This window comes from Pyrgilauda ruficollis, unplaced genomic scaffold, assembly GCF_017590135.1.
Source record: "Pyrgilauda ruficollis isolate IOZ18807 unplaced genomic scaffold, ASM1759013v1 scaffold127, whole genome shotgun sequence".
NCBI classification, from domain to species: domain Eukaryota; kingdom Metazoa; phylum Chordata; class Aves; order Passeriformes; family Passeridae; genus Pyrgilauda; species Pyrgilauda ruficollis.
This window is the reverse complement of record NW_024511099.1, coordinates 602,784-626,262: the sequence shown is the minus strand read 5'-3', so window position 1 is coordinate 626,262 and position 23,479 is coordinate 602,784. Positions and strand designations below refer to the sequence as shown.

The 23,479-nt window shown below is 50.6% G+C and overlaps 2 protein-coding genes across 6 annotated transcripts in view; one reads left to right on the top strand and one right to left on the bottom strand.

The window, feature by feature from the left end:
• The first annotated feature begins 254 nt into the window (after window positions 1-254).
• On the top strand, window positions 255-1,223 carry FNDC11 (fibronectin type III domain containing 11). The gene has a single exon (XM_041458290.1). It carries the CDS (start codon window positions 255-257, stop codon window positions 1,221-1,223), a length of 969 nt encoding a protein of 322 aa, XP_041314224.1.
• A 2,380-nt stretch (window positions 1,224-3,603) lies between these two features.
• Window positions 3,604-23,479, bottom strand: part of HELZ2 (helicase with zinc finger 2) — a 28,360-nt gene continuing 8,484 nt past the window's right edge. For 3 of the 5 annotated variants that reach the window (XM_041458244.1, XM_041458245.1, XM_041458243.1), the window contains exons 2-20: window positions 21,557-22,699; window positions 21,263-21,446; window positions 20,773-20,880; window positions 19,701-20,224; window positions 18,729-19,361; window positions 16,733-17,516; window positions 16,259-16,334; window positions 11,452-14,962; window positions 10,440-10,525; window positions 9,978-10,109; window positions 9,570-9,737; window positions 9,211-9,352; window positions 8,623-8,739; window positions 8,007-8,199; window positions 7,084-7,218; window positions 6,631-6,849; window positions 6,214-6,370; window positions 5,541-5,708; window positions 3,604-5,073 (exon numbers count right to left, since the gene is read on the bottom strand). In XM_041458244.1, coding sequence (XP_041314178.1) covers window positions 4,949-5,073; window positions 5,541-5,708; window positions 6,214-6,370; window positions 6,631-6,849; window positions 7,084-7,218; window positions 8,007-8,199; window positions 8,623-8,739; window positions 9,211-9,352; window positions 9,570-9,737; window positions 9,978-10,109; window positions 10,440-10,525; window positions 11,452-14,962; window positions 16,259-16,334; window positions 16,733-17,516; window positions 18,729-19,361; window positions 19,701-20,224; window positions 20,773-20,880; window positions 21,263-21,446; window positions 21,557-22,557 — 8,463 coding nt within the window. In that variant the 5' untranslated portion in view covers window positions 22,558-22,699 and the 3' untranslated portion in view covers window positions 3,604-4,948. Of the gene's footprint in view, window positions 5,074-5,540; window positions 5,709-6,213; window positions 6,371-6,630; window positions 6,850-7,083; window positions 7,219-8,006; window positions 8,200-8,622; window positions 8,740-9,210; window positions 9,353-9,403; window positions 9,459-9,569; window positions 9,738-9,977; window positions 10,110-10,439; window positions 10,526-11,451; window positions 14,963-16,258; window positions 16,335-16,732; window positions 17,517-18,728; window positions 19,362-19,700; window positions 20,225-20,772; window positions 20,881-21,262; window positions 21,447-21,556; window positions 22,700-23,479 lie in introns of those variants that run through there. The other 2 variants (XM_041458246.1, XM_041458247.1) reach the window with 2 other exon arrangements.

Here is a 23,479-nt window from a genome sequence, read left to right as displayed (position 1 = left end):
AGAACCTCTCAAGGGCAGGTAGAGGGAGACCAGTTGGAACACATGTAAGTAGAGGATATAAAACATTAGACACCAGACAAGTATAAAGGAAAATTCCTCTGGAACTACATCTAGTCTGACAGTTCTTTATAAGCTAAGCTTTAATTAAGAGAGAAGAGTCATAGCCATTATTGTACTCCCTTCACATCTGCTTTTCCTTTGGTTCTTAATGTTATTATTGTTGCTTTCCTATACAGCACCCAAGCTTTGGAAACATGGCTAAGGTTTTGCATGAGACTGAAACCACTCCGGACAGTACCCCACCCAGAGAAGAACAGGACGACAATGCCAGCATGAAGCAGTACCTGAGAAACAAAAACCTTGTTCTGGATTTCCTGCGCTCTGACCTGAACCCACACCACCTCCAGTACCACTGGAACAAAGTTCATCTTCTGAAGAAGTGTTACTTTTACTTGAAGTTTGAGCCCAGACACGTGTGCGTGAGAGACCAGAACAATATGATGATTTTTGCTGACATCTTGCAAATAGCAAACCCCTGCCAACTCCAGAAGATCAAGAAGGTGGGGAAAAAACAGACTGAAATCCAGCTGGCACTTTTAACTGAGCTGTTGGAACAGCTGGAACGAGGTCGGGAGGAGCTGAGCCGTTACGTACAGATCTGTGACGTAGAAGCTTTCCTCTCCCAGTGGGACTTGAATATAAAGAGAGTGCTCAAGCTCTCCATGTTTTTCAATAAGCTCATTTCCTTGGAAGAGCCAAGGAAGCTGCATGTCAAGCACAGTTTGGTGTCACAGATACATCTCGGAGGTGCTCTACACCCTCCCATTACTTTTTCCCTCTACACCAAGAAGCCGCCGATTTTTGATCGGATAGAGTCGTTCGCGTGCCAGACCTGGGCCCAGCTCAAGTGGTTCACTGAAAGTCAGGAGTCACACCTGGAACGATGGCAGCTGGAGATCAAGCTGGTGACAGATGACAGTCAGACAGAACCAGGATACGGCCGGACCCAGGAAGTCATCTCCAACCCGTGTGTAATCAACCACCTGCTGCCTGGCAGGTTGTATGAGTTCAAAGTGAGGAGATCCGACACTCACACGCTCGTCTACTCGCAGTGGCACGACTGCATTATATTGAAGACAAAAACTCACCCTGCTGAAGACGCCAAGGAAGCCCCCAACCGCAGCCTGATGAGGCGGCTCACAAGACCGACTCCCTCAGTTTAATGGTTTAATGAAAAAGATGAATAAGAGTAATTAAAAATAAATTGTTTAAACAGTTTGCTTTAAATCAAACTTGTTCTGTTTTTAACAGCGATTGTACAGAGGCCTGAGGCTGTCCCAAAATCTCTCCAGGTTAGCAGTAACCCATTTGAAATTTCTCTCAAAAAACATCTTTAGGCAGCATTTGGGACTCAACAGTTTTGTCCCACTGCCAGAGGCAATGGTGGGAGCAGCCAGAACCAGAAAATCTTGCAGGACACCTCTGAAGCAGAGCACAAGAGACAGAAGCATCTCTACCATCCAGTGCTTTCCATCCACTGCAGGATGCTCAGTGTCAGCTTCTTCCAATGATGTTGTGGGTTTGTATTGTCCTTCCTCCAAAATAGCTGAAATGAACTCTCAAGCTCTTCAAATCACCCACCCAGACTTACGTCCATCACTGGTTTCTCACACCCTCTACACCCTGTGCCATATAGATACCTAAGCATGACTTCACCCTCTATATTGCAGGAAAAGATCACTTTAATAAAAAAAAACCAAAAAACCACCAACGAAAACCCAGCAATAAATCCCCAAGCCTCCCAACAAAAAGGGAAGGGTAATACATCAATATGTAAAAAATTATTTTCTGCCAAAAACCTGCAGTTAATGTTAATTTTCTTTTTTACCATTTCATTCAGTCCAAACAGAGCTGTCCCCACACAGATTCTAATCAAACCATCACATAAACAGACCTTTTAGTAATAAAATTTATTATTTAAATAAATTCAAATAATTTTTACAATTATGGCTTAAATATCAAAAAAGGAATGTTGAGATTCATTCTTATGAACAGTCAAAGCAGATAAAAATATTGGTATCCAAAAGGTCATTTGAGGTTTGCTGCGAGTCACAGACATACAAAAGATAAAAACCTGCTCCATTTCAAGTTCCTTAATTCAGACTTCATGACACTTGACATTTCATTTCTATTTTTAAAAACCCCACCGATTTATTGCAGTAAATTGATTGTCCTACACAGATCTGTCCAAATCCTCAAAAACAGTCCAGCCTGCCTGATGCTGGGCTCACCACTGCTGCCTGCACAGGTTCCCCTTGTTCAATTTGTGCTCAAGCTCTAGCTAGTGCCGAGGAAATTAAGTTAATGCTGTTGGATGAACTGACATTTGTGTCCTGCAGCCATGTGCTTTTGTCTTTGAGTGTGGAGAACACAGAGCCTGTGAGTGGACAGATGCCCTGGGCACCACGCTGCCAGGGTGTTCCTACTGGGATTACCAAAAGTTTGGTATTTTAAGAATATTGCTCGAACATAAAATTCTTCCAAAAGTAAATTCAAAACTCTGCATGCAAATGAAACCAGACTAATTTGAACTTTTTTTCCTCTATTGATTTCTATGATTCATTCCATAAGCATAAGGACAAGAACATGATACTCAGCTACAGTCTATAAAAAGTTTAATTGCACTTTCTGCTATCCCTGACTATTGCATGACCAGCTCTCCAGGAACCTGCTGACAGCACCAGCAGCCTGAGGGCCCAGCCTGGCTGTAACTGCTGCTTGGGTGCATTTCCTAATCACCAGTTATAAAATACATCCTCAGAGGAAAAAAAAATTAACATGTATATTGACTTGCAACACAGACCTCTATGGAGTAGAAATAAACATTTTTTTCCCACTAAGGACAAAGGGAGTTTCTTTATGAGGACTCTCTCTTGGCCAAATCCCCTTCAAGAGCACTGACTGAGCCACTACATCAGGGGTGAGTCTCCTTGTTTGTGTTACATGTATGAAATAACCAGCACAAAACCCAGGGGAGAAACTCTTCACTTGAAGGAGATAATGAAAATGAGACCCACTAGTTCGAAAGGAACCAAGGTGGTTTGTTAAATGAAGCTGGCACGATGCTGAAGTAGTTATCCCAACAATTCCAGCATTTTTTGCAATTCTCCATAGCATCTTTGGAGCTAGATGATTTAATTTCCACTGTCCACAGAATGATCCACAGACAATCTTATTTTGGAATTGCAATAATATTTGCTAATCAGGCTGGTGCAGAATCTTTTAAGATCCCACACAGGATGACTTCAAAGAGGAACAATTAATTTTACACCTTACCAGCTTTTACCAAGCATCTTTAGAACCAGCAGGAGATACTTCCTATGGGTTTTTATCCTTCATGGAATTGCTAGCCATATGCCCACTATTATGCTTCAGCAGGACAAGAGCAAGCCTGGGTGGTCTTTGGCATGCAGCTCAAACCCCCCAAAGGCAGACTGCAGGAAGGTGGATTAAACTAGGAAGAGAACAACACAACCTCTCCATAGGTTCTGGAGGCAAGTCTAACACAGGGTCATGAGAAGAAACACAGAGTTAAATCAAGACTTTTCCAGACACAATGCTTTTCTATTGCCATTCTTCCACACGGGAAAGAGCCACGCTGGATTTCAGTTACAAACAGGACAAAATTCCTCCTGCCATATCGCTGTGACATCACAGGGATCCACACCACAAGGAAAACTTGTGTGATTGCATCTCAGCTCCATCCCACATGAACACCTAAGGACTGCCAAGTATGTGGTTTGGGGAGAGCTGAGGCAGGCACTTCATACATTCAGAATTGAAATGAGATAAAAGACACCCTCCCTCAAAACTGTCATGCTTCCAAAAGCAGCTTCATGATTTTCAGAGGGCACCATTCACCACAATACATCTCTACCAGCCACATGTCACTGGGTGAAAGCAGCCTCTCTGGTGAACCACAGCTTCCAGCTCACAGCAGTTTGGCTACAGAAAATATAAAAATACATTATACACATACACTCCTTCACTGCTCTTAAAAACTCAGGCCATAAGGCTGTGAAACAAATTCACAGAGTTAAAAGTTAATAAATTAAAAGCAGCTTTAAAAAAAGTGGGGTAGGAAAGGGAGGGGGGATCAACAGGAGATTTCAAATAAAATTCTGAACAGTTTAAAATGGGCTGACAAATCCCAACGTTTCCTGGTAGGGGAGGTCCCCGCTTTTCATTGCCTTTATGCTGGTGAGGACAATCTCCTTTGTACAAAGAACATGTAAATCTATTTACAAAATCACCTTGGCCTTGCCACTGCGATATTTACACGCTCAGAGAACATAATTTTGGCTAGACAAAGAGTGGTGCATGCATCTCTCATTGCTTTTCTCCTTCACTTAAAAAAAAAAAAAAAAGAAAAAAAAGTAAAAAGAAGTCTTAAAAATCTCCTGTCCTTGGATTTAAAATGAGAGGCAGTACTCAGAAGCTTTGGTCCTCCATGGCAAACAGCATCTTGCTGCGCTGCTCCGCTGCATGCAGTCGTTCCACCCCGATGAACAGACTGAGCATTTGATCCCCAAAGTGCAACCCTGACAGCTGGAGTAAATATTTGGTCCCCCCAAACTGCAGCTGCAGTAGGATGAGGGTTCTGCTGAGCAACTTACAGTTACAAAAATAGTATCATCATCAGTAAAGTCACATGCCCATCATCTATCTCCAATGCCTTTTTGGTTTGCTAGAATTGAAAGCTCCTGCCCAAGATTGCACTGATTAAAAACACCTCAAGATGCTGAAGCAGATGCTGAAGCTGAGTTGTCATGGTGCAGGAAGCTCCCAGATCCCCCGCTGCATTTGGCTCCGTAGGTCATTGAATAATGGAAAGATTTGGTCCTTCCCAAGGCACACATAATGCAGTTCAGGCAGAGAGGGCCCATCCTCACCGGGAGTGGGCTGGGGTCCTCCTGACACGGATCTCCTGCGCTGTAGTGCAGCTGTTGTGGCGGTAGTAATGCTGGAGCAGTCTCTTCCACAAAGGGTTGCACTCCAGGAGGTACCGGTTCCCTGTGGGCAGCAGGATGGGGACAGCAGGTTAGTGGCTAGAAGAGGCTTGGCTAATACAATTTTTGTCCATAATCTCTAGCTAAGTGGGCTGGGTCACTTCCAGGGACATATCTGAAGTCCCAGCTCCCTTTTCCATGCTGTCATATCTGTGAGCAGCTTCCCTACACATCACAGCCTACACCTTGGTGATTAGGAGCAAAATGAGCAGCCAGATTTTTGTTAGGACAGAGTTCTAGCATGAAAGTAACAGAAACAATGTGGTTCAAAACAAAGGGTGAGAAAAACTATACTTGCTGTATTCAAGCTGTGAATGAACCCTGCTTTGCCCAGATTCCCCAGTTTCAAAACCCCAGACTAAAGGGCAGAAGAATAAAGCATGATCACTGGTTGTACTAGTTTGAATCTCCATCCCTTTATCCAGGAATCCTAGTCCCCTGAAGGCTTGTGCATGGTCCAAGGATACCAACCTATGATGCAGAGTCCTTCCTGAGCTCGTGTGATGGCAACATTGACCTGGTTTGGGTCGGTAATAAACCCCAGGTATTTCTTCTGCCAGCTCTTTGTGGGCTTCCTATCAATCTCAGACCGGGGACAGGAGCGTACAGTTGACAGGATCACGTATTTCCATTCACTTCCTAGAAAGTGGAAACAAACCAGATTTTCTTAGAAAGAAGCATCTGGCCATTTCTCTACCCCACAAGACACTCATTTCTCTACTGCCACCCTCTGGGTTTCTCCAGCTTTGGAGGCCTTTGGACTCCTGGTCATTGCTTTCCAAAGAGAACAAATGTGTTCTGGCAGTTCTCTAACACCCTTCTCAGATACAGAAGCATAGAATCACAGAATAGTTTTGTTAGGAATGGACATTCTGTGTTCCAACTTCCCTGACATGAGCAGGGAACCTTTCACTAGAAATCTTCTACTAGAGATCCTTCACCTTCCTGCCTTCAGCAGCCTCACCCTGCCCAAGCACTCCAGAGGCTTTCAAAGGATTTACTATAATCACAAATCACCCAGAAATCTGGTCTTCCATGGCTGCAATGACCCTGGGGTAGGGTTTGCTCGAAGATTGTATCTGTGAGCAGCTCCTCAGGAAGGCAGGAGGGGACAGACCCAACCCTCCCGCTCCTGTCCGCTCACCTTGACTCTTCATGATGGTGCAGACGGTCACCCCGCGGATGCCCTCCCTCTGTAGGCTCTTGTTGATCTCGGACACCTGGGCGCTGTAGGGGCTCAGGATGGCGATGCTGTCCAGCCGGAGGGTGCCATCTAGTGTCAGCTGCTTGGCTATCCTCACCTGGAGAGACCAGCGTCCTGCTCACCTGCGAGCGGGGCCGGAGGAACAGCCCCCAGCACCCCTCCCCAGGCCACCCATGGCACCTGCCTTGCAGTCACGTTGCCCGGCACCTGCCTCTGCCCAGGGGCGTCCTGGTGTGCTCCAGACCCGGGAGGCACCAGGCAGACACTGCTGATCTTTATATCTTTATCATCCCTCCACAATTCCGGCACAACACCCTCCCTTCTGCATCCCCAGCAATTCCCCAGGCCCCTGCTCACCGCCTGGGCCACTTCCTCCATGTTGGCTTTGGAGTTCTCGTTTCCTTCCTCAGTAGAAATCATGAGGGAGTGCTCCTTCCCTTCCACGTGCCCGAAGATGATGGGGCAGCAGTTGTTATCTCTGTGGTGGAGCACACTGGGTTTCCGAGCAAGCTGAGGACATGTTCTCAGGCGCCTTTCATAGAACTCCTGCGATGGGAACTCGCAAATGCTCTTGTGCTGGCAGAGAAAAGGAGGGAAACTGAGGTGAACAAAACCCAATGAACTTCTCAGCCTGCAGCATCTTTCTGGGCAGGCTTCAGCACAATGCCATTCTGCTGGAGCTGGCACTGGCATATTCCTAGATATAATCCTGTGTGTAGGAAGGGGAAGCACTAATGGAGACTAGCTGATGCTTAAGGCAAGCCTAGATTTTCTGTGAGGGAGAGAAGCCAATCCACTGGAGGGCCTCACCATGCGGTACTGTGTGTCCAGCATCCATGCCTGCTCCTGGTAGCGCTCAAAGAGAGACGTCTCCATGCCAAGAGTCTTGCAGACATCATTGTTAACCACCGGCCGCAGCTGTTTGTGATCCCCCAGCAAAACAACCTGGAAGGAAGAGCAGACACCTCAGCTGCAAGGTGGAGGCACTGCAAAGGCCATCAGCTCTTTGAAAGGCTGTTTGCACACAGATATTTGGTGCTACTTATTTATGTTACACTTACAGCACCCTCAGCCAAAGACCACATTGGACATGACATAAAGATCCTGTCCTAGATAACGTTTCCATCTGATGGGAGGAACACAAAGAACCATAGAATTCTAGAGTCACAGAATAGTTTGGGTTGGAAGGAACCTTAAAGCTCATCTTGTTCCAACCCCCTGCCATGGGCAGGGACACCTTCCACTATCCCAGGTTGCCCCAAGTCCTGTCCAACCTGGTCTTGAATATTTACAAGGATGGGGTAGCCACAGCTTCTCTGGGCAACCTGTGCCAGAGCCTCACCATCCTCACAGGGAACAATTTTTTCCTAATATCCAATCTAATTCTGCCCTCTGTCAGAGTGAAGCCACTCCTCCTTGTCCTGTCACTCCATGCCCTTGTCCAAGGTCCCACTCCATTGCTCTTGGAGCCCCTTTAGGCACTGTAAGGGGTTCTAAGGTGTCCCTGGACCCTTCTCCAGGTTGAACAGCTACAACTGTGTCTATGCTTCTTGTCGTGTTAATACTTTGTACCTGGGCCAGAATATTTTTTTGGTGGCAGCGATACCCACCCCATTAAGAAGCACAAACCTTAAAACTCTAACAGGTCTCTTAAGAGCAATGTGATCAGGGATGGAGAAGATTTGAGAGCCCTGAGCAGCTGTCCCAGAGACACGTCTTTGGCAGGGACATACCTTCTCAGCACGGCGGTGACAGACCAAGGGGATGAGGGTCTCGGGCTCTGTGGACATGGCACACTCATCGATGATTATCTGCTTGACATTGAGGCTCTCCAGGGCGCTGGCAGACGAGACAGAGCAGGTGCACAGGATGACATCGTGACACGCCAGCTGATACGAACGACCTTGTGTCAACCAACCTTTGTACCTAGTGTTGATGCAGAAAACACCAGTTATACATAAGGGAAACACCTCCACATTCCTCACGTGGGAATCAGGCAGAGGCTGTGCTTTCCCAAATGATTATGGCTTCACCTCCCTCCCCAGGATGAGCTGGTGTTCCCAGAAAAGGGCTTTGGATAGATACTGTAGGAAATGTACTTTGTCCTGAACTCAACAGGGCAGGGGGTCCAGGTGAAGCATTCAAGGGTCACACAGGCAGAACTGGAATTTTGGTCCAGATGGACAACAGCACCAGTGCAAAAATTATTCTGAGGCTCTGTGCTGTACCTGTAACCTCGAGCTCATCACCTTTTATCATTATTCTGAACACACAGTTTATTAATCTGTGCCTCAGAGGTGGCACACAGCCAAAGTCAGCCATCTCTCCCCAGGGTCTCTTCCTACTCACTCCTTTGTTTCTGCTTCTGTGATCTCCTCTCCGTTCCTCACCCGAGCGTCAAAGTGACAGATCCTCTGCCAGAAGGGGCTGGGTGCCCGCCGGATGCGATGATGCAGGATTATTTCACTGAATAAAGAGTCAATATATAAATATTTTTCCTCAACACTGAGACCTGAGTAATTTCTTCTACAGTGAAGCAGACCACACCACCTGCCTACATGGAGAAACCCCATTAGCTAAAAAACTCACAGCCAAACCTTCCCATCTTTGTAGACCAAATAATTCAACCTCAAGGACATAAAATACAACTGCTTCCCTTTAGCAGCTGCAAGCAGGAACAAAGTCAGAAATGTTCAGGGATGTTCCAGAAGGAGATGAAAACATCTAGAGACTTTTCAACAACCTGGTTTTCCTGACTAGGTGCCACATTGGAGTGTACACATTCACTTGAAAAAATTCATTACGAATTAATTAGAAAGCAGGTTAATAATGCTGCTCTGCAGTGGTGGAATGAAACTATTTGCTGTGGTTTGTTCATTGATGCAGAAGCCACCTCTCCCCAGCACCCTAGGAGCCTGCAGGGCCATGCTGTCCTACCTGAGCTCACGTTTTGGCTTTGCATCCCGTAGGGATTTACGGGAGATGTTCCGGTTGCTCCCCGGGTATGGGAATTCCATCGTCTCAATGGCCTCCCCATAAACCCTCAGTGGTTTCAGCTTCTTCATCTTCAGCAGCATCTCTGGAGAAGGAGGGCAGGTGTGCTCAGACAGCACCAGGCACTGGTGGTGCTCAGGCCTGTCTCTCCCTGTCCCTCTCTCATCATCCCACCTCCACTGGTCCTCGCCCTGCAGCGCAGGGTTTCTGTAAGGACCAGCCCCACTTTCAGCCCCTCCACACCACGTGTTCTCCCTCCCACCAGTACAAGCCACTTCAGGAGCTTAGAAGATGATAGTTACCAGCAACAACATCAACAGATTTGTTGGATGGGCCACAGTACAAGATGCACTTTCTCTTCTTGTCCTTTTCATCTTCCAAGCATGGTGTTTTGTCCTTCTCAACACTCTCCTCATTCAGTTTATGGAACCAGTAGACAATGTGAGTTCCAACAACAGTCTTCCCTGTGCCTAGAAAAAAAAAGGAATTTGCTGAGAACATTTTAACCACAACACTCGTGCTCTGGATCAGCACCCAGCTGATCAGTCACAAAATAAAATCAAGAATGGAGGGGACTGCCTTGCACAGCTGTGGGTGATGCCAACCCATGCTCCCTTCTCCTGGCTCACCAAGGGTCCAATGGAAAGCAGCAGATCACCTCTCACTTGCCATTCACACCACAGCAGGTGTATTCTGCTGTCCCCTCTTACCTGGTGGGCCTTGGATGAGCATGAAGGATTCTTTTAGAGCATCCAGAACAGCCTGGTTCTGACTCTTGTTAAGTTTCCAGTTGCTGCCAGGGATATCAAAGGATTTTTGCTGCAGGATTCTGGACGTCATGACTGTTACAGCAAAGAGCCAAGAAAACAAATTTAAAGAAGGTTACTGAGGGCAGCACAGAAGTGATCCAGTAAGAGGGTGCAGCAGGTATCTAGTGATGGTGGTCCATTACAAGACCACCTAGAAATAATCCCTGTCCCATGCCAAGATACTCAGCCCATGAACCATCTCTGTGAGTCCTGGGGATGACAATCTCAGCCGTGCCAGCCACCAGCAGGGCATCCCAAATTACATAGCAGCATCACCCCTATCACCCCTGTGAAACTGCCAGGGCACCTGCCTGGCCAGAAGTAAGTAGCCACAAGGTAAGAAAGGTTAATATTAGCACTTACATTTTTGAGGAGGTTCGTGGCCAAGGGCGATACTTTTAGCAAGGTCAGAGGCATACTTGAGCTTCCAAAGTGCTTTTTCTTTCCGTCTGACAGATAAGGAAAAATAGGAATGAATGGAATGTAGCAAAAAAATAGCAAAAGTTGTAATACAGCTTTGCTTAACTGCCTTACTTATTCTTCCTTTCTGCTTTGTTGTTGCATTAACTCCTTCCATAAAGAACTTAAACCACAAATAACGTATACATATTCTGGTCTTCTGCATCTGGGACTATTTCTCAACTGACTGAAGAGCAGAGCCTGCAAAGCTGTTGAGAGCAAGGAGCACAACTCCTGTCCCAAGTCTGTTTTGTTACGGCCCACGCGCTTTTACTGGATTAGCTTCCAATGTTTCCTAAAATTCACGATGCAAAAGGAAGCACATTCTGCCCTGAGAATGCTACAGCACTGGGGGTGCATAGCAGCCTATGCTGTGTATGAGGAAGGGCAAACTAGAAGGGCTCTGATTTAAAAAGAGCAGAACTTGAGCACAACTCCTGTCCCAAGTCTGTTTTGTTACGGCCCACGCGCTTTTACTGGATTAGCTTCCAATGTTTCCTAAAATTCCTAAATTCCTAAAAGAGCAGAACTTTCTTTGCAGCAACAACAAAGGGGAATGATTTGGAAAACTCTCCCACTAAGCAAATCCCACTCTAGGGCTCCACTTGACCTTTTACAACACATATTGCAGCAAGCCAGTAATATAAGAAGCAGGTGCTCAGGGAAATTTCACCACCTTCCCCTATCTCCCCGTTCTCAGGGACAACCAGAAGAGCATGAGACTCTCTGGAAAACAGAGCTGAGGTGTGCTGCCACACCCCCAAAGACCCACAGCCCAACAGTTGGGCTGCTCAGAGCAGGGATAAGAGCAGGTTTTTCAGGGGATCAGCCACAGCAGTGAGGAAAGCCCCTGGGGTGCAGCAGAGGGGTCCTGTGGGAAGCCAGTTAACCAGAGCACACTGCTGAGCCCACTTACATGTCTGGCAGCATCTTTGGAATGAGCTCCACCGTAAACCTCGCAGAATCCTGTGAGATCTCCACAGGGATGGTCTCCATAGACATATAGTGGATGTAAAAATTCATAGTCTGATGACCAGACCTGTCTGACTTCTCGTCATCGTTGAACTCCTCTGTGACCCCATGAGCCACCCAGGTGTAAGTATCGGGATCAACCACAAGTTTGTTCTCTGATTTGCCATTGTCAAGCAAAGACAGGTTCTGGAGGCCATGGCTAAGGCATTCCTCATCATTTTGAGGGCTCTTGGGAAGCTTCAGCCCACCTAAACGAATGCACAGATAACAATGGAAGAAGTCCACTTCAATGGAGCAGTCCTCCAACCACTTCTTGTTCAGCACAAAGCTCCCTTGCAGCTGTCCTTTGCTTGTCCTTTGCTTTGCCCACTTTATTTTAATATCATGGAGGACAATTGAGTCATTCTCAGCCACGGCACAGGACGCAGACTCCATGGCACTCATGGGCACCCACACCTTGTTGAACTCCGTCGTGTTCTTGTACTTGGACTTGGACTGCAGCGTGGCGTAGGCCGAGAAGCAGTCGATTGGCTTCTCCATGTGCTGCAGGCAGACCTCAAACCCCGGTGTCACACACCACAGCTGCACGAAGGGCACCAGGAAGCCGCGGCTGACGTCGGTGGTGAGCTGGAACCACAGCGCGTCACCGGCGCTCAGCTCCAGGGACAGCTCCATGTAGTGGGAGCAGGAGCTCTTCCGCACCCAGCCTATGTGCCGGTGGTACAGCTCCTTGCTCTGCCGCAGGAGGGATGCAGCCCTGTCAAACTCCTCGTTCCTGATGGCTGTCAGCACCTCCTGCCACGTCTGGGTGCGTAAGAGGGTGACACTCTTGTCGCAGAGGGGTCCTTCCCGCAGGCTCTGCTCCTTTGTCTCTGCAGAGTACATCCTCCTCTTCCAGGTCAGCCTGATGCTGTTCCGCTGCTGGATGAACACAGGCTGCTCTATCAGCTGAAGGGACCTGTAGCTAATTCTCTGTGGATCTGGAAGACTCTCCATGTTCAGGGGAAACAGGGCTTTAAAAAACCTGCTCATCTCTTCGATATCCACCACAAAGGCAATCTTCTGCAGGACTTGGTCCTTCAGCTGGCTGGCCATCTGCAGGGAGTGGGCTCTCTTCTCATACGTCATTGCCTGGCTATTCTTCCTGTTGAAGTCATGGCAGAGAAACTCAATGTCGTCCGTGGAATAGATGAGGGGCTTCTTGTGGAGCACAGAGTGAAGGTGCCGCTGCACCACGACGTCCACGTAGCGGCGGATGGGAGAGGAGGCCCAGGTGTAGGAGTCAACGTGCAGGGAGTAATGGCCTGCCTTTGACTGCACAGTGGAGTTGGAGCGACAGAAGTAGGAGCGGCTGAGCAGTCTCCTGAACTCCAGGGCCACAGGGGCCAGCTTTGGGTGGATGTCATCAGTGACTACGAGGTCGAGCATCTTCTGGAAGTCACGGGCATTAGCAGCTGACTGCAGGTGCTCCCAGATGGGGCCCAGAAGACTGAACTCCACATTTTTAGGGCAGTCTTGGCCAGGAGGTATTTCTCCCAGGTGATGCAAGAGATGAATGGACAAAGGAATGATGTGGCTGTACTTGTTTTTCATGTGTGACAGCTGTTGAAGACTTGGCTCACACTGACACCGGAGAGGAGTGACATTTCTGGTCACCTCCTGGTTGGTGAGGAACTCGGCCACAAAACTATTGAACATGATCATTAACTCCTCTATCATCTGATGGGACCCCCTGTTACCTGGGGAACTTTCCTCATCCAGCCGGTCATAGAAACAGTCCTCCTGTAGCCGAAACTTCCGATGGATCCTGGAGAAGTGATAAGCCACAGCGATGCAGTCCTCCAGGGTATCAAAACGAAGGTCCTTCGCTGCTCCCCTGTAGCCGCTCTTAATGCAGAGCTCTGCCTCTTCGTAGGACAGCTGTCTGTCCGAGCGGATCACGGAGACGGTGAAGATTCCCTTTAACATCTGATCAGTCTTCTTCTCTACGGTGACAAACAAGGAGATCACCCGTCGATCCTTCTGTGGCAGGAGGCTGCAGACATCTTGGCTGATTTTGGGTGGGAACATGCACAGAGGCTCCTGCTTGGGAGCATAGAAGGTGACACCCCGCTTCTTCGCTTCCAGGTCCAAGGCACTGCCTTTGGGAATTATGCCAGCCACATCTGCAATGTGGATCCCAATCTCATAGTGACGCCCAAGATCCCTAACGCTGATGGCATCGTCCAAATCCCTGGCACCTTGGGGGTCAATTGTGAAGGTCATGTAATTCCGACAGTCCTTCCGAGTTTCCTTGGTGAGGTTTATGTTGCTGTTGGAGGTGTATTTGGCTGACTCTCTGGTGACAGCAGCTGGGTATTTGTTCTCCAAACCATACTCCAAGGCGAGGATCTTTAAGCCTTCTTCCAAAGTCAGTGCTGCCTGCAGGATCTCTGTTATTACCCCCAAAGGGTAGTAAAACCCTTCCCTCCAGGAGATGACCTGGACACAGAAGAACTGGCACCTCCTTGTCTCCTGGCTGATCTTCTCACAGCTGACCACTCTGTACTTCCCATTGACAAGCTTGCGGATGGGGATGACATTGGGCTTCTCCTTCAGCCCTGGGACGAATATTTTCGTGACAGTGGGATCGATGGGTATCATCACACGGGGATCAAACTCATCCATCATGCAGATGAAGGTCCGTTCTCTCTCAGCGCGCTTCAGGATGCCCACCACCCTCCCCTGTGGGCGGTGGCTGCTGCTGTCACCTGTGCTGTTCTGCAGGATTTCCACTAGCACCTCGTCCCCAGTGAAGGCTGTCCCACAGTTAACTCTGCCTTTGATCTGGATGTTCATGGCAGGGGAGTCATTGAGGGTGAAGGCAGAAGCTCTGTCAAATGCCTCCTTGATCAGCTCACACCTCTTGTACATTTGGGGGTGCATATGCAGGTACTGCTGCATCATCTGAGAAGAGAAGCTGACATACTCCCACTTGTCTTTCCACTGGTTTGAAGCCTCGGCCTTCACATTCAGCAGCCCTTCATCAGATACTGTCACCAGCAAGTTCTTGCTCTCGTCTAAGAGCTCCTGGAGGATGGGATCATCTGGATTCATGCTCTCACCCTCAGAGCTCGAGGAGTCTGTGTCGCTGTCCTCCTCGTCCCCCTCCACGCTCCTGCTCCAGCTCTCCTTGTCACACGCAGCCTGTTTGATCTGAGCCATTGTCAGGCTCTCCGGGAAAATGCTCCCCTTGTCGATGCACTGCTGGATGAACCGTTTCCAGACCTTGCTGCACTGGCCATGGGAGCACAAGGCCACGGCGTCCCCCACCACAACCACCAGTGACTGAGCCCGGGTCATGATGGTGTTGAGCACTCGGGCCTCGTTGAAGAACTCGAGGTGGTGGGAGGCTGAGACGCGCAGGCTCTCGCTGGTGTGGACCGTGCTGATGATTATGACCCGAAACTCACGCCCTGCACCAGAGGGGACAAGGGAAAAGTCACTCACAAGAACCCAGCAGGGAAGACCAGGCCTGGCTGCCACCTGTCTACACTGTGTCACACAGCCATGGACTGATGTCACCCCGCTTGGCTGAAACATGGGGGTCACCTGACATGAGTAAAGCAGCTCTCGGGGATCGTGAGACCCTCTGTGCATGAACCAGGATGGACATCACAAGGCACCACCACTCACACACCAGGGAGGGAAGGACAGCTTGGAGGTGGGATAAGGCAGAGCACTGCACCAGTGCAGCCACAAGCACCCATGGAGTAGCCCAGCATGCCCAGTGCCACCAGCAGCCCCTCCTTGCAAACATAGGTAGAGTTTGCTGTGAATATCAAATTCCCTGAGGAATTGAGGGTCTTGCAGGAACAAGAGCAGTGATCATTTGCAAGGATCCCTCTCCACTCAGGAAGAGCTCTGCGAATCACAAAACAACTAACAACCAACAAGAGGCACCCTAGTGATGCCAGAGCTGGGAAGAGGCTGCAAAGACAGGGTGTGGAGATCACAAACACCCCTTGGGGTCAGTCACTCTCACCCCAAGGAGTCCCAGCTGCACAATAAAAAAAATAATGAAAACACAGATGAGTCATAAATTAAGTCCTTGAGGACAAAACCAGCCTTATCCCTCTCTTGTCATCCAGAGCAGGAGACTCCTTCTCTAGTGAGCTGTTCTGTGATTGGTACCCATCCTAGTTTCAATTCCCTTCTGTCACTAGCCTCCCTCTCTGGTACTTAGGGCATCACATGATTCACACATACTCAAGTCTCTGGCATGGCACTTACAGGGTTTCTACCCTCCTACAAAGCAAAGTCCACGTATTTGAAATGAGTTGACAGCTGGGCACAAATTTAATTCAGTGTGAAATCTTATTCACTCAGGAAAAGACAAAATCAAAGCTCTACCAACCAGAAGGGTATGGAAATCAGCCAGAGGAGTTCCAGGCACTCCCTCCTAATCGGGACTGCGGTGGTGGCAGAGACACTGAGAGGGCAGGGGAGCTCTGCCTGGCAGCACCTCCCAGAGAGGTATTTTTCCACAACAATAGCCAATATTTTTCATTTTAACAAGGAGGAAAATGTAAAGACGTTGGAAACTCCTCTGCTGATGCCCAAGTGTCTCTTCCCCCTGCCTGTTACCCCATGGCTGTAGTTGCTAGGGACCCTCATGTCCACCAGCATGACTTCAAAAGATGTGTATGACTCTCACACAGAAGACCCCAAAATACAGCCAGGCATGAGGGACTGTTACACAAGACACAAACCTGGCAAATTTTCGTAGTTTTCCACCACCACATCTTGTAGCTGCTTTTTCCTCAGCTCTTGTCTTGTTGTAGAAACCTGGTAAGAAAGAGGCACAACTGATCTCAGCTCAGAAATGTCACCCACCAAACATTTCCCTCATCACCTGGTGCACGTTCCTCAAACTACTTGAAAACAGCCACACATCTGGGCTGGCTTCAGCCACAGCTCCCACTGCCCTGTAATTAACCTCCCTAGAAGATGCTGATAGAAGTGTTTAACTAAGCCATCCCACGACCTCTGCTCCAACCACCCAGGACACTCCACTTAAATGGAGAGTGCCTCAAAAAAACACTGAAGGCACATGAGACCCCAGATTTCCTATTTTTACTAGCACAAATAGTAATAAATAGATTAAAAGGGTCTTCCTTAGGGAGTGCTTAGTCAGCAGTGCAGGCATAGCCCCCTCAGTTGGAATGCAGGGTTCCTCCAGGTACCTGTGTCCCATGAGAGACCACACAGATCTTCTTCAGATCCCGGACCCCCCACTCATCTGGCCACCTCTGATAGATCTCCTTCACTTTCTCAATCACTTGTATTATCTCGGAGACGTTTTGCCAAGAAATCATGGAGATATCCCTTTCAGCCACACCAGACACATGGCAGAACACGAGGGGGTAAGTTTCGGGGTGGGGTGGGATGTTCCCACTGGCTTGGATAGCATTGCCATTGCCGATGTAGAAGTGCTTGGAGATGAACTCAATAATGCCGGCGGTGGAACGGTAATTCTCATTGAAGATGATCCTGCTCTTCTTGGCCACCTCATGGCTCTCCTTCTGGTAGAACTGAAAGAGCCGGTTCAAGAGGGTGTGATCAGCAGATTGCCCACCCCCAACACAGAACAGCTTTGGGGTTATCTGCATGTGGTCCCCAGCCAGGACAATGCGCGTCTCAAAATTGGCGTAGGAGAGCGGAACCAAAGCTTCGCACTCCAGCATCTGCGCGGCCTCGTCGATCATGATGTGGGTGAAGTAGCCACGCTCCACCTTCAGGTTCTTGGAGAGCATGGAGGTGGTGATAATGATGTGGTGCTTGTCGATCTCGGCCTGCGTGGGGTGGCGGAAGGAGCGCTGGTCTGGCGAGAGGCAGCAGTACATGCGGGTGATGGGGTCCATCACGTTGACGGACCGGTCGGTGGAGACGATCCGCAGGGGAACAGCCCATGGATGGCCCGTGGTCACATAGTTATGAAAATACTCTCGGATGTAAATGTCAGCAGCGCTGGAGGGGAACAAAAGGGAAAAGGAATCGTTGGTGCTGTTCTTAAATTCTGTGACACAAAGTTCTCTCTCATCGTTCTGCAACACACATCCAGTTTCTCTCCTGGCTCTGATGACACCACACTTGTCACAGCAGACATTCACAACTGCACAAAGGAACCAGTGCCTACGCAGCCACCAATTCCCAGCCTCTTTCAACAGCATGATTTAAAATAGGAATTGGTATTTGAGACTACGACATCTCTTGACACACTTAGGGAAAAATGTGATGTGCCCAACAAAACCTGTGGCCCTGATGCTGTGCAGGGCCAAGGGACAAGGAGCTCTCTGATAGCAAAGCTTCCCCATCCCTTGGTGAGACAAGACCTACAGGAAAAGCTTCCGTGCGAGCAAACAGCCTGGAACAGGCTAAGATTAGCAGTCACATCTATTATGCATTAAAAACTGAGGCAGTAACAGCCTGCAGGATCAGATGTGGACACTCTTTTCAGTGTAACTGCTCTAATTTTAACAGTCTTGGCCTGCTTTCTTTGAAGGCAGATCCAGTGGCATTCAGACCAGATCTGCATTTTCTCTTCCCCCAACTCTCCCTGGAAAAGTCAATAGATTGGCATGTACACAGAGCCAAACAGCCTTCAAGGGCAACTAGAGCACAACATTATCCCAGCATGGTCAGGCAGCAGCTTTCTACTTCTTGCAGTACACAGTAAAGGCTGGAGAAAACGGTCTCTCCAGCCACATTCCTGTTTTATGATGAGGCAGGAATATGTTAAGTGCTCAAGGTCAGGATGGACAGGGCTTGGAGCAACCTGATCTAGGGGAAGTGCTAGGAGCAAGACAAGCTGTAATGTTCTTTCCAACCCAAACCATTCAGGGATTCTATAAGTCTGAGTTGCCTCTTCCACAAAGACTTCCACCCATGCCAGGCTTCCTCCTAGCAGGAAGTAGAGCAGTTTAAGACAAATTTGACAAAAACTAATTTATTTAAACGAGCAATTGAAGTGCACACTGAGAAAAGGGCACCTTGACTTTGTCTCATGCACCCTGACTCCCGTTCACCCCCCCAGTGAGCAATGCACCAGCTTGGCCAGCATTCCAGCTGAGGGGGCTATGCCTGCACTGCTGACTAAGCACTCCCTAAGGAAGACCCTTTTAATCTATTTATTCTTGCCACAGAACTTGAGGCAGTTCTCATTGCCTCTTCCCTGCTAACCTGTTTGTGTGAGTGCAGATCAGCACCCGTGTGTTGGGCTGCCTGAGGATCTCCAAGGTGGCCATGGCCAAGGTGAATGTCTTCCCTGTGCCGAAAGGCCCATAGATGAGCAGAGGCGGGACCTGCCGGCTGGTGGTCGGCTGGCCCGTGATGAAGGAGATGGCTTGTTTCTGCTTGCTGTTCCCTCTCTGTGGCGACCCAAGAGAGTAGGGGATGGAGCAACTGGCAACATCTGGCAGGACCAGCTTCTCATCAAACAGGCGGTCCACAGCCTGGTGCCACTGCCGGAACAGCAGCTGGTCTATTTGGAACTGGATCTCCACCTTGTGGGAGGTGTTTGCCTTGAAGTTCAGCTCCAAGCAGCATCTGCTTGGTATCTGTAGCCAGATGGTCTTCTCCGTGGTGGCTTTATGTTCCACAAAAACTTCATAAACCCGATTGTCCACAGGTGGGTCCAGGGCCAGGAAGGCAGTGGGCACAGACCTGCTCAGCAGGTACCCCTCGTCCGTGTCTGGTGAGAGGTTGTAAGGGGTAGGCACTTCAGCAAACAGCTCCCCAGAGAGAGCAAACTTCGCCCCCATGGAGAGGCTCTGCAGCATGGGGGTCAGCGAGATGAGCACACGCAGGTTGAGTCTGAAAGGAGGAAACACCCAAATGAAGAGCAGAGAAAGGATCTGTCAGTTGCTGAGCCCTCCTCCATGGAGAGAGGAGTGCCACCTACACCCAGAGAGGGTCTGTCAGCCCCCCAAGCACACACAGACAGAAACCATGCTCTAGCTAATCCATGGCCACAGGATGAGACCCAGCAAGCCATCCTTCTTGGCACGTTTCCAGTTTTCTGGGAAGGCACCACAAGAACCAACCTAGAATGAAAGAAGACCCCAGGAGCAGGCATGGCCCCAAGGGTTAGCAACAGGCCTGTGGTCCCCAGTGAAGGAGAACTCCAAAAGGAGTGTCACACCTGGCACTTACTTGGCAATCAGAGCCTGCTCAGCTTCTTCCTCACGGAAGAGGAAGCTGTGCATCCTCTCCCGATAGTTGAGCCGGGTGATGGGAACAACTGCACCACTCTCACTTTGGTAATCCAGCGCCAGAGCAGGCGGTTTGTACTTTGCCAGCAGAGCCACATCTTCTTCAGTCCTTGGCACGCTGGGAACGATGACGCGGTTGCCCCGATCCCAGCGCACGAAGTTGACGGGGCGGCCGCTCTCCCTGGTGCTGGGCACGTGCTGGGGCGTCTCCCGCCGGCCCACCTTCACCTTGATCCTCTGCATGAGGACGGGGCGCTTGCCGAAGTCGAAGACCACCCACTGCTCGAAGATGCCCAGGATGCAGCACTCCATGCTGACCTCCACCAGCACGGTGCGGGGCGAGGAGGACACGGTGGCCACGTGGTCCCCACAAATGTACTGCAGGCCCCGGGAAAGGCCATTCCCCGAGAAGTAGAAGTTGACTCCAGGGTCCCGCTTCAGCAGGGCCACATGCTGCAGCTGCATCTGCCATTGAGGAGAAGACAGAGACACAGTGAGGGCAGCCCACGGGAAGAGCCCAGCAGCTGGTGAGGTGCTCCAGAAGCATTTCCTAGAAAAAGCTGCTAGAGGAACCAAACTCTGTGTCAATCTCACCACAGCTTATTCCTCATGCAATCACACAGCAATTACTCTAAGGTCTCAGAGAACCTCAGGTTTCAGTTTAATATCAACCAGTGTGCAGTAAATGGAAAATCTGCTATGGAGAAGACAGGCTCTTGCTCACAACATCCACAAAATCCTGGTCAGGAAAGCAGCTGAATGTTGTCATTTGAGATGACACAGGGGAGGTGTTGAGACCAGCCAGGTCTGCCCAGGACCATGGCACAAGACAGGAGACACAGTGGCTGCATGCCCTGCACACAGCCCCAGTGCAGGCACTACCTGAGCCGCTCCTGTGTACCCAGCACATGTCCTCATTTATACATCCCAAATCCCCATTCTTCTGCCCCTTGCAGAAATAATAACTAAAAAAAAACCCAATGAAACAAAACCCTCCAAAGGACTGAGCTTACCTGGGAGTGGACCTTGAACCGCCATTGGTATTTCTTCTTCCTGTCCTCCAGCTGCACATGCAGAGGCTGCTCACACACAACTTGGACACCCTCGATGTGCTCAGCCATCTGTGGGGAGTCATGAGAGAGGAGGGACTGAAGGCAGCATCCCAGGGACACACCTCAAAGCCCTTCACAGTGCCATCTTCATCCTTGCCTTTACGCTACATCCTCCCAAGAGGGATCAAGAGTACATCCTCATATTCCATCCTCACCCACTGCTGCTCCAGGCAGCAGCCCTGGGAAGCAAGAGGACCCATGGCATAGCTCAGGTACCCCGAGCAGGCTCTCAGGTTGCTGTCTCCAAAGAGATGAAGGAAGGAGGATGCCACATCCCTTTTTGCATCCCCATTAGCAAGGTGAGCAGTGGGCTCCATACCCAAGCTCTCACACCAGAGGATTCCTGTGATGTGCTGGACCAAAGCGCTCCCACCCTGTGCCCACCACTCACAATTAACACCTCGTTGGAGCACATCCGATACTCAGCAAGGAGCCGGTCCTGGTAGGACAAGAGCCCATCCTTCAGGGCTTGCTTCTTTTTCTTCACAGAAACCTTCACCCTCTGAATCCACTCCTGCAGCTCCTCTTTGGAATGAGCCTTGGTGCAGCTGTTCCCCATTTCACACACCTCCGCTCTGTCAGGAGAGAGGTGTTCCAGGTGCCACCCGTGCCTGGTGGCATGGGGATCCTCAGGGAGCCGGCAGCTCCCTGCTGCCCCTGCCCTCTTCCCTGTTGGATGCCTTACCTGCTGCACAGTGAGAACTTGGTCAGCCCGAGCGGTGGTGCGCGGTGGACCCACTGCATGGAGCTGTCGGCCGAGAGCATCTGCACGTGCTCGATGGAGGAGCAGTGGTTCTCAAAGCTCTCCTGCGAGCTGCAGGTCACCAGGCAGACATGGCAGTAGAAGTACACGGGCGCAGGCGCTGCTGGCTTGCCCTTGGTGCCGCCGTTACCCATGGATGGCAGCAGGTCGGAGCGCAGCAATCCGTGCTCCCTCTCGGCCTTCCAGACGGCCATCTCCACGTCGCTGTGGGCGTACTGGCAGCGCTGCGGGCCGTGCCGGCAGGGCCGGTCCCGGGACACAAACCGGCAGTAGGCCAGGGTCTCGATGAACTCGGGGCAGGGCCGGATGGCCGTGTACTGCTGCTTCTTCTGGCTGTCCAGCACCGCGTGCACCAGGAGCGGGTCCCAGGAGCGGTGGGACTCACAGAGCCGCCCGCAGCCGCCCACTGTGATGCGCTGGGGGCAGCCAAAGAAGCAATGCTTGCAGATCTCCTGGAAGTACCCCCCGAACTCGCTGGTGATCTCGCCGGCAGCTCCGGCAGTGAGGTGGGGGGCGGCAGCGGGGTGGCCCCCCAGCTGCGCCTGCAGCACCGCTGCCTTCAGCCAGCGCCGCTCCAGCTGGTGTTCCCTCTCAAAGTTCCACACCATGGCCTCCTCCACGCTCCAGGCAAAGGTGCACTGGTTCTTGTGCCTGCTGCAGCCCAGCCCCATCACGTAGTACCTGCAGACAGCGTAGCGCGCCGGGTTGGGGAAGCCCGGCCGCCGGGACACCTTCCTCCATGCCTTGTTCCGGCGGCTGCGGCAGCGCGCCAGCAGGATCTCATACATGCACTTGTGCTCCACCTCCTGAGGGTGGTAGGTGATCTCGTTCTCCTTCACACTGCACTTGGAGCAGACCAGAAGCAGCTCCAGCTGCTGCTGGAGGCTGCCCAGTGGCACCTTTGGGCCGTTGGCTGTTGGCATCTTTGGCAGCAGCTTCAGCGGGGCTAAATTAATGGCAGGAAGATCTTAGAAGGTGATGCCGTGGGGAGGAGGTGCCATGGAGCGAGTGGCCTTGTCCTAGCTCACTGCATACCTGCCAGTCATCGGTGCGAGCTCATGAAGCCTGACAAAGGAACAAGGAGTAAGTGACTTAGCAGGAAACATCAGACAATCCCTGGCGGGTGCACACAGAGGCACTGGCACAGCCAGGAACCTCACCCAGGCAGCCTTGGCCTCAGACCCTCTCCCCCAGCTCTGTTCCCCCACCAGCCTGGGTCCCAGGGGAGGGTTTTGCTCAGGGACCAGGCTGCTGAGTGGTGCTGGTTCCCAGCAGGGCTCAGCCTGGTCCCTGATGCCCCTACAGACCATCAGCATTTACCATCCAAAGCAGTAACCGCTCCAGAGGGCCCAGCACGGTCCCCACAGCAGCCACTGATCTCCAGACCATGGACACACGATCCAACTACCTCTTTCTGCTGCCAGCACCTGCCCCACCTTGGGTCCCTCCTGCCAACTTTCTTTGTCCTGTTTTCTTCCCCGACTTGGCCAGGCAGCCCCACGCCAAGTGGGAGGAACCCAGCTCCAGCCACTCAGCCCATCCGCCCCGTAGCACAAAAGATTAATTGGAATTAAGTAATGTAGCAACCACCCTTTTTGCTCCTGGGCTGCAGCATGAAAGGCTGGGAGATGGGCATGCTGGAACAGGCATCTCTCCAGCTGACAGCTCGGTAAACATCCAGGTGGGAGAGCTCGGCCCTAGCGGCGGGGAAGGCAACTCATGGCTCACTGCCCTTTCCAGCCACCAGCTCTGGCATTTGCCATCAGTTTCCTGGGTAACCAGAGGCCAGGAGCAGCCCTGGGAATGATGCTGCAGGGTTTGGTGGCTGGGCCACGTGGTCAGGGT